Source organism: Schistocerca serialis, chromosome 8, assembly GCF_023864345.2.
Source record: "Schistocerca serialis cubense isolate TAMUIC-IGC-003099 chromosome 8, iqSchSeri2.2, whole genome shotgun sequence".
NCBI classification, from domain to species: Eukaryota; Metazoa; Arthropoda; class Insecta; order Orthoptera; family Acrididae; genus Schistocerca; species Schistocerca serialis.
The window spans coordinates 34,536,640-34,551,770 of record NC_064645.1 but is presented as its reverse complement, the minus strand read 5'-3'; the positions used below and the strand labels follow the sequence as shown (position 1 = coordinate 34,551,770).

General features: G+C 43.9%; 1 protein-coding gene across 1 annotated transcript in view; it reads left to right on the top strand.

The window, feature by feature from the left end:
- The window catches only part of LOC126416432 (cyclin-dependent kinase 1-like), a 77,440-nt gene that overhangs the window by 38,966 nt on the left and 23,343 nt on the right, over window positions 1-15,131 (top strand). The window contains exons 5-6 of the mRNA XM_050084152.1: window positions 9,835-9,998; window positions 11,493-11,634. Coding sequence (XP_049940109.1) covers window positions 9,835-9,998; window positions 11,493-11,634 — 306 coding nt within the window. The remainder of the gene's footprint in view (window positions 1-9,834; window positions 9,999-11,492; window positions 11,635-15,131) is intronic.

The following is a 15,131-nucleotide window of genomic DNA, read 5'->3' as shown; positions in this document are numbered from 1 at the left end:
ATAGAGAACCCATTTGTTACTCAGAAAGGTGTGGATTCAGTTGCAGACCCACTAAGATCCTGTACTCGCTTATGCAATGGAACTTTGCTTCGAGAGACTGATTGTGCCTTTCAAGCCCAGAACCTGCTTAAAGCTTCACTTCTCCATGGATATCCTGTTCGTGTAGAGGCTAATTAAATATTGAATTGAAGTGGTGTAATATACACTTGGCTGCTTGACGGTATGACTGAGGACAATAAACAACATTATCTCTCTGATCAGGGTGTAGCTGCAGTCCACCGGGCTGATGTGTAATTAATGCCTACCTGCAGGCATTTCTGAATATTTGATTGAGGAAAGCTTCTATTGAAGATTAAGATGTGCTGTGAAGTCATTGATGGACACTACATACAGAACACAATATGTTGCTGCCAGTGTACGCATTATAAGCATACTCTTATGTCCCATAAAAACGCAGTCAAATGTGTAACTTAAGGCAAGGATATTCATGGGGGAGATTGCTGACCTTGTCCTCCCTGCCGCATCAACTGCACCAGCAACCGTGCTGCTTTATCCCGCGAGTGCCCTGTGTGCCTTGTTGGGCGAGCCATTTAGGAGATACGGATGAAGGAACAGGTACCCCTCAGTGTTGCTTGCAAAACTTTAGCTTGCCGAAAACCTTGCATGCCACTATGCGGCAGCTACAGTACTGTTGTTGCTAAGTCATGACTCGTGAAAGATATGGCCACAGAGACCTGAGACTTCCAGTTCAGTACTGCGGTTGTGAAATCGCCTAGTGCTAAGGTGACATTGTCAACCTTCGCCTTCTACAGTTGCTCAACACACCAAAAAACCTTTGTCCACACCAGTGAAGTCACATCTGTAGCAACCAGAAGAACAGAAGTTTAAAAAGGAATACTACCGAGATGACTTTTTGCGTGCTTCAAGTCAACAAACGTCTGGGTCCACGTCTGACAAATACAAAAGTGCTAAGTAGTTGAACAAAGACAAACGTTCTTTGACTTCTCCAAATCCGAGATCCTCTAAAACAGTGAAACTGCGTGACACCTCTGTCTGGCTGACTTCTGTTTCACCGGTGCAAATCACCAACTTATTCTCCACCTTGGAATCAACTGACTGCCCCAGGGAGGTTACTGGTACCTCTGAAGAAATAACAGAACAGGATCCTCCAACCTTATAATGCTGTAGTAGTATGCAGCTGAAATCTGGTACTTGGTGGTCACCAAAGTAATTGCCACTTTTTGCTACTCAGTGGCGTCAGTGCCCACCATCCCATTTGGGGCTCTCTGAGAACTTGCCCAAGAAGCTGTCTCCTGGCAGATATTCTCAACCATATTATTCATTTCTCTTAACACTGGTGAACCCACATTTGTTTCAGATAACCCGCCCCCCCCCCCCCCCCCCCCCACTCACACACACTCACACACACTCACACACACTCACACACACTCACACACACTCACACACACTCACACACACTCACACACACACTCACACACACTCACACACACACACACACACACACACACACTCACACTGACACACTTCTCGCACCTGGATCTCTAGTTCTGTTATGCATACCTTGCCCACTATCTAGAGTGGTCTGTACTCAGACAAACAATTGATTGACCATTTCTTGTGCATAATTTGTCTACTAATTCATGTCCCATCTGTACACAAGACCAACTGCACCTTTCTAAAGCTGACTGCTGACTGGAGCCTCTCTTCTTCACTGGCAACCTTCAGCATCGGATTTCTGAAAACGAGGTACATCTTCTGATCCCTGACCTGACTGTTGTGAAAGATATTTCCAACACCTTACTTTGCAGAGATCTCAAGCTCCGCCCATGACCATCGTGCCTTTCTACCTCGGGAACAACTGGAAGTGGCTTGGGAGATACCTTTCCCCTCAGAATAGCAGATACTATAATACTGTTTCTACTAAGAGAGAGCTCGAACATGCTCTCACCGCGTCACAGTCCTCTGCTCCAGGACTGGACAGTATTCACATTCAGATGTTCCAGCACCTATCTCTAGACGGCAAGCACTTTCTCCTTTGTGTGTATAATAGCATCTGGATGGATGGCGCATTTCCCAGACATTGGCGTGAAGCCACTGTGATCTCCACTCCCATGCCTGGTAAGGACAAACATCTTCTATCCAGCTATCACTCAATTTCCCTCACCAGCAATATCTGCAAGGTGATGGGAGTGCGTGTTCAGTCATCGGCTGGTATGGTGACTTGAGTCTCGGAATTGATAACAAATGTGCAGTGTGAATTTTGTAAGCACTGCTCTGCAATTGATCATCTCATCACGCTGTCAATGCATATATTATAAACAATTTTCTGCAGAGATACCAGACTGTACCTGTGGTGTTTGATTTGGAGAAGGCTTAAGATACCTGCTGGAGGACAGGCTTTGTCCATACAATGCACATGCGAGGATTTTGAGGTCACCTGCCCCATTTTATTCAGGAGTTTTTAAAAGACCAGATTGTCAAGGTACGTGTGGATTCAGCTCTGTCAGACATTTTTATTCAGGAGAAGAGGGTACCTCAGGGCTCTGTGCTGCCGTAGTAATTAACCCTATCATGGACTGTGTGCTGTCAGGCATCTCGGGCTCTTTTTGTCAGTGACTTTGTGATCTACTGCAGCTTTCAGTGGAACTTCCACACAAGTGACGACTTCAGTGATTTCTCGACTGCCTTGACTCGTGGAGCATCGACAACAGCTTCCACCTTACCATGAAAAAAGAACTGTTTAAACTTCCGGCAGCTTAAGGAGTTTCCTCCAGCATCTCAGCCCTGTTGCTCTTCCATTTGTAGAAACCACAAAATTCTTGGAGCTTTCAATTGACAGGAAACTGTTGGTCCACCCTACATACCTAATCTGGCAGCACACTGTGTACCATCTCTAAATATTCTACGTGTTTTAAATGGTACTTCATGGATAGTGCTGAACATCCTAATTACTGTCTTCTTTTCCCAACCACGGCTGTTCACCTCCCGCTTAGGCGGCCCAGGTCAGGGCTAACGATTGCGATTCGCGTGCGATCACTTCCGTCTGAACTGGAGTCCTTCCCTTCACCACCTCTCCTTGAGGTCCATTCACATACACCTCCATGGTGTAGCTGTAGGCCGAAGCTTCGCTTGGACTTTCCGCAGCTCTCCGCTGTCACTTCTTTGCGATTCTTGAAGTGTTCCGGGGCTCTGAAATGGTTTACACCGACAGCACAATGGCTGACGGTAATGTTGGCTTCGCCTTTGTCCACAGAAGCCATATTGAACACCATTCCTTGCCGGATGGCTGCAGTGTATTCACTGCAGAGCTGGTGGCCATATCTCGTGCAGTTCAGTATATCAGTTTAGCCCTGACGAATTCTGTGTACTGACTCCTTGAGCAGCCTTAAAGCTATCGGGGCAACGAACTTGCCAACAGGCTGGCCAAACGGGCTATGCGGAAACCACTTCTGGAGATGAGCATCTCTGAACCTGACCTGCGTTCTGACTTACGCCGCAGTGTTTTTCGGCTTTGGGAGATGGAATGGCATAACAATACACACAACAAATTGCTTGTCATTCAGGAGACTACGAATGAGTGAAAGTCTTCCATGGGGGCCTCTCGCAGGGAATCAGTTGCACTCTGCAGGCTCTGCATTGGCCACGCTTGTGTGACCCACGGTTACCTCTTGCGGCATGAAGACCGACGTCAGTGTGTGCGGCGTTCGGTTGACAGTGGCCCATATTCCGGTGCACTGTCCCACTTTGACTGCCCGGCAACGAAATCTTGGGTTACCTGACTCGTTGCCACTCATTTTATCTGACAGTGCCTTATTGGCTGATTTAGTTTTACAGTTTATTTGTGAGGGTGGTTTCTATCATTTGATGTAAGTTTTAGCGCATGTCCCTTGTCCCTCTGTGTCCTCCACTGTAGTGTTTTTAGGCGGGAGGTTTTAATGTGTTTGCAGAGTGGCTGGCTTTTCCTTTTTATTCTCACCACTGTAATCTGCTTTCTTGTTTTACTCCTTCTGTTTCTAGAGTCTCTCTGTTGTTTTCTTGTCCTCTTTTGTTCCTTTTAGTGCTTGTTGCCTTTCCTTCGTTCTTGTGGTTTTTCCTTTCTTTCTGTTTCATGTTATATGTCTCATCTGTCTTATTCTCACACTTGTGGCATTGTTTTATTCGGAACAAGGGACTGATGACCTCATAGTTCAGTCCTTTCCCCCCTCTTTTAAACCAGTCCCTTGTTCAGTCAAAAATGGGCTATGCGTGCTGTCTGTCCTTTATGCCCAACCATGCATCCTGTGTGTCCTTTTTTGATGATCCCTCGACTACCTATATAGGGTAAGTGCAACTACTTTGTTGCCTCCTGGAGTTAGCTTTCATTTACTGCTTCTAAAACATAATCCTAAGTTACCTGCCATGACTGAGGGCCGTTCACCGCATTGGCTTCATGCAGAGGTCCAGGTTCATCTTGGACTTAGGTCACTTCCCAAGGACATGAATCTAGATTCAACCTGTTCCTGTAAGTTTCATGAACTTGGTGGGGCACAACTTAGAGACAGCACCTCCGTCTACACTGATGGCTTTAAGCCCAACTGTGATGTCGGATGTGGCTTTGTCATTGGCAACAAATGGCTTAGATTCTGGCTGCTAGAACATTGCTAGATTTTTGCTGCTGAGCTTTCTGCCCCCTTATCAGGCCACTCATTACATCCAGTGACACAGGCTTTTCAACTGTGAATTATGTTCAGATTCATTTAGTGCCCTCTAGAATCTCTGTGTACTGTGCACTACCACCCCTAAGTATAAATAATCCCCAAATGCCCCCACTTGCTTCCTGGTGATGGAGCCAGTGGGATGCTCATGTGGGTCCCACATCAAGTTGGAGTTTCGTTGAAATGAAGCTGCCAATGCTGCTGCTGCTACCACCAAGGCTATAGTCAAACTACATAGGCCTTTTAGCTATTATGTCCCTCTAGATGATCTCTGTGTTGCCACACGTAGGAACATTCTGCCCCTATGGTGTGAACCACTAGTCTTCTCAGTATGGGAACAAACACCAGGAAATTAAACCCCTCCCAATGGCTCGCATGACTCCCTCGTGTCATGAGGAGATACTTTTAGCTATACTGCATACTGAGCACTGTCATTTGTCATCATCATTTGTTAAACGGAGACTCTGCACCGCTCTTTGATTACTGTAACCAACCATTGACAGTGCGCCATTTTCTGACCCTATGCCGATTTCATCACCGTTTGCATTTTAATGTATGTTTGTCATCTGAATTATCGGATATTTTAGTGGATGCAGCATGAGCTGTTTATCGCATTTTGTAATATGGTGAAAAAATTTTTCAACCTTCGAGCAAGCTCCTCAAAGTAGAAGTGATTGTACTTAGCTACTCCCTACTCCAGTCGATTAGGCTCTGAGTATTATAGACTTCTAATTCATTTGGTAATTGACCATTTTAAGTTACAACACGGGTGCTTATGACCTCAGCTGTTTTGTGCCATAATGCAACAACAAACAAAACCTAGCAGCAAAGTTTCCTTTTGAAATTGCCCCCAGGGACTAATCTCGTTTGTGAGTCTGCATGAGGCTCCAAGGCATTGCACAACTTCTTCCTTTCCTGTGCTCTAACTAAATCTTTCCTCAGACTTTGTCTCTTTGACAGATTTTCTGTTAGCAGCCTAGAATGGCCGTAGGTTGTCAATTATGGCTTTTCTCAGAGTATTTTATACTGTCCATTCAACTAACTTATGTTTGTCCTCACAGTTCGGTTTGATACCATTCTTTTCAAAATATTTTTCATAGGTGTTGGCCATGTGGGGATGATCACCAAATATAGCCAACTTGGCAGCCAGGCCATTTGTTGGGTAGTCAGATACCTGTATAGTGGTAGGCCCCCTGATTAAGTATGCAATGCACACATGATGCCTGAACCGTTATGTCCTTTACATACCTGTCTGTTTTGGGACACTGGGTCTCTGAGCAATGGTCATCAGGTCAGGTGGCATTGGTTTGCTGAGTGGCACTTGGGGGGCGCCCTCATTCAAAATAGGTGACATCATGGTGGGCATCTGGCAGTATGATGCTGGAATCTGGAAGCTTTCATAAATTTTCGACTTTCTACTTAATAACAGATTGACATATGTGAAAATTACCGAACTATCAGGTTAGTAAGTCACAGCTGCAAAATACTAACGTGAATTCTTTACAGACGAATGGAAAAACTGGTAGAAGCTGACCTTGGGAAAGATCAGTTTGGATTCCATAGAAATGTTGGAACATGTGAGGCAATACTGACCCTACGACTTATCTTAGAAGAAAGATAAGGAAAGGCAAACCTATGTTTCTAGCATTTGTAGACTTAGAGAAAGCTTTTGACAATATTGACTGGAATACTCTCTTTCAAATTACGAAGGTGGCAGGGGTAAAATACAGGGAGCGAAAGGCTATTTACAACTTGTACAGAAACCAGATGGCAGTTATGAGAGTCGAGGGACATGAAAGGGAAGCAGTGGTTGGGAAGGGAGTGAGACAGGGTTGTAGCCTCTCCCCGATGCTATTCAATCTGTATGTTGAGCAAGCAGTAAAGGAAACAAAAGAAAAGTTCGGAGTAGGTATTAAAATCCATGGAGAAGAAATAAAAACTTTGAGGTTCGCCGATGACATTGTAATTCTGTCAAAGACAGCAAAGGACTTGGAAGAGCAGTTCAACGGAATGGACAGTGTCTTGAAAGGAGGGTATAAGATGAACATCAACAAAAGCAAAACGAGGATAATGGAATGTAGTCGAATTAAGTTGGGTGATGCTGAGGGAATTAGATTAGGAAATGAGACACTTAAAGTAGTAAAGGAGCTTTGCTATTTGGGGAGCAAAATAACTGATGATGGTCGAAGTAGAGAGGATATAAAATGTAGACTGGCAATGGCCAGGAAAGTGTTTCTGCAGAAGAGAAATTTGTTATCATCGAGTAATGATTTGTGTCAGGAAGTCGTTTCTGAAAGTATTTGTATGGAGTGTAGCCATGTATGGAAGTGAAACGTGGACGATAAATAGTTTGGACAAGAAGAGAATAGAAGCTTTCGAAATCTGGTGCTACAGAAGAATGCTGAAGATTAGATGGGTAGATTACATAACTAATGAGGAGGTATTGAATAGAATTGGGGAGAAGAGGAGTTTGTGGCACAACTTGACTAGAAGAAGGGATCGGTTGGTAGGACATGTTCTGAGACGTCGGGGGTTCACCAATTTAGTACTGGAGGGCAGAGTGGAGGGTAAAAATCGTAGAGGTAGACCAAGAGATAAATACACTGAGAAGATTCAGAAGGATGTAGGGTGCAGTGGGTACTGGGAGATGAAGAAGCTTGCTCAGGATAGAGTAGCATGGAGAGCTGCATCAAACCAGTCTCAGGACTGAAGACGACGACGACGACGACGACGACTACTACTACTACTACTACTACTACTTAATAATAGAAAGCACTTTTTCTGAACATTTGTATTAAGCCTTCTGTTACAATTGGGGTGTGCGTGCGCGCGCAAGGCAAGGTAACACTGCATGTACAATTAGGGTTCATACTTTTGATATGACATTGCATGATATTTGATAGTAACAGGCAGTTCTATATGAATTGACGGATAACTAAGCTTCATATTTTTTTTGGGATGTTAGCACCATTATCACAATGCGCCTTTGCATCCAATGTTTCCCCAAGCCAGAACACTGCAGCACAGAATAAGTGTTTACGCAGCAGGCACCACAATGCGCAGTAATACTGCCATCATCATCCCACCTTGAAGATGCATGGCATCCATCTGTATCAGTTTGCTTGCACAAACCATGACAACTACCTTCAAACAGTTTCTTTTCAATTTGTAACTAGTAAATACTTTTACTGTGGCAATCATCATTTGTCAGCTAATTGTTGGGTAAGCAAAGTGATATGTAACACCACAGAAAATTGAAAATGTTTTTGGGAAATTTCTTCTCCCTCAAACTACAAAGTGGTTCTACAGGGTGGCGCAGATGGATCGGGTGGTTTTAAAATACTTGTCAAACTGTCAATTGTAAAGGTATTGGATTGAAATAAAGTGCAAAACGTGTAGTTACAATGGAAGTTTATTAACAAAAAAATAGTAATGTTAGTTTTTAAAAATTACATCCATCAAATGCCCTCCTTCTCGAGCGACGCATTCTTGGAGTCGGTCCTTAACGTTCCGCATTGCCCGCTCAAGCACATCACCAGGAATTGATGTGATTTCGGTGTGAATTGCTGCCTTCAACTCCTGAATGGTCCGGGGTTTGTTCATGTAGACCCTTGCTTTTAAATAGCCCCATAAGAAAAAGTCATATACCGTGAGGTCCGGCGAGCGAGGGGGCCAATGGACATCTCCATTACGGGAAATCAAACGGCCAGGGAACAGAGCGCGTACAGCTTGCATTGATATCCTAGCGGTATGTGCAGTTGCCCCGTCTTGTTGGAACCACATATTGCCCATGTCGTAATTGTTCTCTTCAAGTTGTGGGAGAAGAAAATCTTCAATCATGTTCACATAACGCTGCGAATTAACAGTAACCGCCTGCTCCCTTTCATTTTCAAAAAAGTAAGGACCAATTATCCCTACCTTAGAAACCCCACACCAAACCGTCTCTTTGTCACTATGGAGAGGCCGTTGGTGTAGATCTCTTGGGTTAGTGTCGGCCCAGTAACGGCAATTTTGCTTGTTTACGTATCCGTTAATGTGAAAGTGAGCCTCGTCAGACATCATGATAATCAGGTTTACATCTTCCAATAACTCCAACATCTGTTGGCTAAACTGAAGCCTTTGAAGATGGTCTGTTGGGAGAATCTTCTGTACCAACAGGATTTTATAGGGGTGGAATTTCAGTTCTTCGTTAAGAATCCTTTGAAGGCTCCGACGTGACATTCCAAGAGCTTGAGCACGACGTCTCGTTGATCGACGTGGGCTCGCAGTGACATCGCGTCTCACACGCTCCACGTTCTCAGGCGTTGTTATTGTTGGTGGTCTAGGCGTCCATTTTGGAGCACATGAACCAGTAGTGCGGAAATTATGCACCCAACTCAATATCATATCTCGCTTAGGAACACTACCGCGAGGTGGGATGTTGAAACGCCGGCGAAAGGCACGCGTCACAGCAACAATTGACTCGTTATTGCGTATGAACTCTTCCACTGCGAAAACACGATGCTCAACGGACCACGTAGCCATCGCGACTGACTGCCAGCCTGCAACTGAAACTTCCCGATCCCCCCCCCCCCCCCCCCCCCCCCCCCCCCCCCCCACCACAGGACGAAGTCGCCGAACACCTGGCTCCCCCCCTCCAGACGTACAGTCCACTTCAAAACCACCCGATCCATCTGCGCCACCCTGTACCTTAATTATATCATAATACTGCTTTACTTGATAAATCGTATTACAACTTTGGAAATATTTATTTGGCTACACCTGTAGATACGGCCATTTTCAGTAAAAATGTGCACGTACTTACTGTAATTTGTCATTAACGTACTTGGTTTGAATAACAAAATGTTTACATGACTGGAAAGTGTTACACATGGACATGCACTTCTTTCCATGTTTTTCTGTTAATTTGGACATTTCCATCTTTCCATGATTTTTTTTAAATCCTCAAGATAATATTCGCATGTGTGTTCATGCACTTGTAATAACCCTGCAAATATTTCTTTATTAATCATCAGCTTACGAGTGACGAATGTAGTCTTGTCAGTTCTAATTTAATATTTTGCTGCTTCTGTACCGCACGTATGAAGTGTTTTTTGTAATTGATTTAAATTGTTTACAGATAGTAACATTGTGGTACAGAGCTCCTGAGGTGTTGCTCGGGGCAAACAAGTATTCTTGCCCAATAGACATGTGGTCTATTGGTTGCATATTTGCTGAAATGGCGTCAAAAAAACCTTTGTTTCAAGGCGACTCCGAAATTGACCAACTGTTTAGAATATTCAGGTTTGTATCGTATTAATAGTCACAATAGTATATGACTTGTTATATGGTGCCCAGAATCATTTTGCCTATATGCAAGCATAAAACGTTGAGTTTTCACTTTTTGGATAAAACACTGATGATAGCAAGTCTCTGGGATTTTGCAAGTTTTCTACAGATACTACTTAATTTCGTGTAACAGAATAATCACACAGAGCTATCATCATTGTCTACATGATCACGTTTCCAATGACGTTGCCTTTTCCGAGTTCTTAGTAGTCCCATAATGAATTCAACATTGGTAATCTTGTATTTTGCTTACTAAGTGACATTATGGAATAAAGTGAAATGCCTTTTCCAGAATTTTAGCTTTGCATCAATGCAAGCATTGCTAGGTATAGTTTCTCTCTTCTACAGTCTGTTTGACTAGTTATACCGAACCTTCCTCAGTGCACCTTCTTATCTAGTTGTGATGCCAGGGATGTACATTCTTGGTGTGTGTGTTTCATTAAATGGGTTAACACTATAGCGGATACAGAAATTAATAACTAATGTTACATTCCACACTAACAGAATCTACATAAACCATCACAGGCTGCTCTGCACTGTTAAATGGGAAACTGATTCTTGGTGTTCCTGTACAGCAGTTTTCCCTTGTGGGAAAGGCCATTTCCCACCTACGGGTCCCACTTGCATGTCATTTTATAAACTGACTGTACTCCCAGCATTTAGGTTAACAATAAGGTGAGTTATTTATGCTCCGAACACTGTTGTTAAACCTCGAAAGGCGTCACAATACACAGGAATTTGGTTCTCTTAACTCAGCAACAAACAATAGAACACATACGTATTTATCCTTCTTAAACTTTTATTCCTGTATCGCTCCTTTTCCAGTGAACATAAACAGGTACCAGAAATAGGCTAGTTGAGTCATGTAGTCAGTATAGAATCCAGTAGATATCCCAGATTCAGTGACCTTGCTTGTTGAGTATTTGCTTTACAATTGTTAATGTAATTCTGAAATTATGTCCAGTCTTCCTTTGAGTATTTTTCCATTATGAATAACTGTGACTCGTTGATTTTATAGTTAGAAATACTTCACTATGTCGCAGATTGTGCATCTCATCTTTGAATTTCAATCATATTGACCTCACGATAGTCATCGACAGTTCAGCATGATGGTAGAATGAGTCACAGCTGTCATGTGAGTTACTGCCTTTCCTACAAAGTTACACACTCACTGTGAATCAGTTTATCTGCATTGGTACTTCATTGCACTGGCGTATGAAAAGTTGAATCCAGTATCTGACAATTGCGTGTGAGAAAATAAATCCCCCGAATAAATACCTTGGATTTGTAAATGATTTGAATTATACATTGTAGTGTATAAGGAAGCCTATCCTACAAAGTAGTTGATATCGAGAACTTTTTTAGTCAAGACAGATGAAGCATCTAGCCATAGTTAATCTTTAAAAGTAATTATCCACCACACTATTAGCTTTCATAAACATGTTTCAGGGTGTTAAAAACGCCAACAGAAGAAATATGGCCAGGTGTTACACAGTTACCGGACTATAAACCAACTTTTCCGAACTGGGTACAATATAACCTGAATAGCCATGTGAAGAATATTGATGACGATGGATTGGATTTGCTTAAGGTAAAATTGTTTGTAAGATAATAGACCTGTAATAGAATCGAGGAACAAAAGCTTTAAAAATTGTCAAAATATTTTCCTATTTTATTTTTCAGTAAATCTTTTAAAAATTTAAGGTACATTAGCTACCTCAAGATTACTATCTTATAGAGATTGCTTCATTCACCTAATTGTTCTTAATCTGTTATTTATCAACCAGAAGCATCTCTTCCCTTCAATGTTCAGTAACAAATTAAGAGGCCTGATCTGTTTTGGGCCGGCCGGTGTGGCTGAGCGGTTCTAGGCGCTTCAGTCTGGAACCGCGCGACCACTGCGGTCGCAGGTTCCAATCCTGCCTCGTGCATGGATGTGTGTGATGTCCTTAGGTTAGTTAGGTTTAAGTAGTCCCAAGTTCTAGGGGACTGATGACCACAGATGTTAAGTCCCATCGTGCTCAGAGCCTAATTTGTTTTGGAGATTGTTGCTGTCTTTTGATTTAGGTCTTTGTCCCTTTTGGTGACACTGACAATCAGCATTATGAGATACTACATTCGGAATGCTACAGTATATGGCGTCATCAGAAATTTTGTGTTAGCTCTATTCTTGTTCATAACTTAAACAATGCTGCAAAAGCCATTAAAGGCCAGTTCAGAAACATTTGCCCATGGCAAACAAATTAGTCTGTTTCTTTTGTCCAGATTGATACCAAGCAAAAATATGACATAGCATTGCGGCATGTATGTGTACTGGTTTGATAGCAAGTTACCTGTGAGGAAGAACGTTGGTAGATAATTTCTCAGTGATTTCAATCTTGTCTGTTTCTTCTGACTACTCAACGCCTTTACTGTACTGGTTGGTTCAGGAGGAATATCATATTTTGTGGGGTGATTCTAAAGTGAAAATAAACTGAAAAAGTCCTATGAACATGGGTCTGATTTTAGGTTGTTAAGGAACTGGAGCTGGGTGAATACTACATACATCAATGAATAGGTATGAAGACAAGTGTGTATTTACTGAAATTGGGTACTGTAAAGGCACTGCCTGTGTGGGTGACGGAATACCATATACTTTTCTCTGATCAGTGAGCCCACAGTGCCGGGGTATTTCCCAGTCTTTTTCAAACATCAAGTGAATCAAGAACACAACCCAGTGTACACGTAACATCAGAATTTTTATCTGTCAGCTGAGGAAAGGGCCGACATTATTGCAATGGTGCAACAGAGTCCCACCACCAGTTCATGACACATAGCCGTCACCACCGAGCAAGGTGGCGCTGTGGTTAGCACACTGCACTCGCATTCGGGAGGTCGACTGCCCTAAATTGCCTCAGGCAAGTGTCCGCATGGTTTCTTTGAAAGGGCACGGCTGACTTCCTTCCCCATCCTTCCCTAATCTGATGAGACCAATGACCTCGCAGTTTGGTCTCCTTCCCCCAAATCAACCCAACCAAACCATCACCTCAGTATTACATAAACACTGGTGATGTGTAAGATACCCCCGGTTGAAAGGAGCGTGCCATTGGAGATGCTGGCAATCGTGGGGATTTTCTCGCAATGAGTTAATCATCTTCCCAATCAACATCTACGAAACGTGAACGTTGTGAGGCTAATGATTCAAAGACCCTTCCAGCTGCACCACGGTTCCTCATGGTCTCATGTACTGAAGACTGTCCGTCCTTCGCCACGGTAAATCCGTTTATTATTCGGAAAGGTGTTGATGCAATTGCTGGCCCTGTGAAATCCTGCTTTTGTTTGCGGAATGGCACTTTGCTTTTGGAGACTACTTCTGATTCTTAAGAACAACTGCTTGCCGCCTTGCTTCTCCGTGGCTGCCCTGTTCGTATCGAGGCCTGTAGAACCTCGAATTCTTCCCATAGTGTTATTTACACTAGGCTGCTTGACGGTCTAACTGAGGCTGAAATCCAATCGTACCTCTCTGATCAGGTTGTCATTGCCATCCACTGGGTAATGACAAAGGTAGATTCCTCCTCAGTGCACAACCACACTCTTTTTCTCACCTTTGATAGAGTGGTGCTTCCATCCAAAATCAAAGCAGACTATGAAACTATCATACCCCGGCCGTACATTTCGAACTGGGTGGGCTGCTACCAGTGTCATCGTTTTAACCACACTAGAATGTCTTGTCGACACCCAGCTAAATGTGTAACTTGTGGTAGGGATGCTCATGAGGACAATTGTCCGCATCCTTCTGCCCGCTGTATCAACTGCAGTGGCGGCCATGCCGCCGCCTCCTCTCGGCTCTGTCCCATATATCTTGAGGGGCGGGCTGTCAAAGAGATCCGGGTAAAGGGAAAAGTGTCTTACCTAGTCCCTCGCAAGTTAATGGCTAGTCGCAAACCCTGCGTGCTCCCGTCTGGCACTTATAGTTCTGTTCTTGTTACCTCTCACTTCATGAAGTATATGGTCAAGCAGACATGCGGCATCAAATTCAACTCTCATGTTGTGAAATCGGCCAGTGTCAAGGTAGCATCGCCATCCCCCCGTCCAGCTGTCCAACAAGCCATCAAACTCTCGCCTCAAGGGGCAAAGCAACTAGCTACACAACCAGTAGGCTGGAAAGATCAGGAGTAGTACCCTTGTGAACACTTATTACACCCTCCAGCCAACCAACACCTCAGCCTTCCTTTAACTGGAAAGGCTTCGAGAAATCCACCAAAGGCAAACAGTCTTCTCCTTCGCCGACTCGAAGATCCTCTTCGACGGTGTCAGCAAGTGATACCTTAGCCTAGCCGGCCTCCGTATCACCGCTGTGCACCACTAACCGTTTCTCAGCGGAGGACTCAACAGACGGATCTCACAAGCAAGCTGATGTATCTGTGGACCCCATGGAGCAGGATCCTCCTGCTTTTGTGCTCTGTAGTAGCGCCTCTTCAGAGGTTGTCACTCAGCTGCCGCTGAGGTGACACCCGTACATCTCTTCCTCCTCATGACTCTCCTCGAATGAAATGTCTGTGTCCTTCGGTCCCACAAAGAGGATTAATGACTGCTTTTAGCATCGCAGTGTCCCCTTGTATGCTGCCTCCAGGAACAAAATTGTGCACTCACGAACACTTTGAGCTTTCACATTTCCTCCCAGTTCATTCTGACTTTCCCTCTGAGGTCGGCATCCCATCTCATGGGGGTGTCATGTTGCTCATACGAGATGAATTCATAGTTAACCCATCTCCCTGACTACCCGTCTTCAAGCTGTTGCAGTTCGCCTATTCCTTCCCCACCTGACCTTTTCTCCCTCTGTACCATTTATGTCCCTCAGTAATTTGATCTCACCAGGGCAGACTTCCTTTAGCTTATTGGGCAGCTACCTCCCCCATTTTTGCTACTTGGTGACTTTAGTGTGCATCATCCCCTTTGGGGTTCTCCCAGGACCTGTCTTAGAGGCACTCTCTTAGCTGACCTCCTTTACCAACTCAACCTCTTCTGCCTTAACACTGGAGCACCCACTTTCCTTTCAGACTCCTCACACACATACCGTATTTACTCAAATGTAAGCCGCACCTGAAA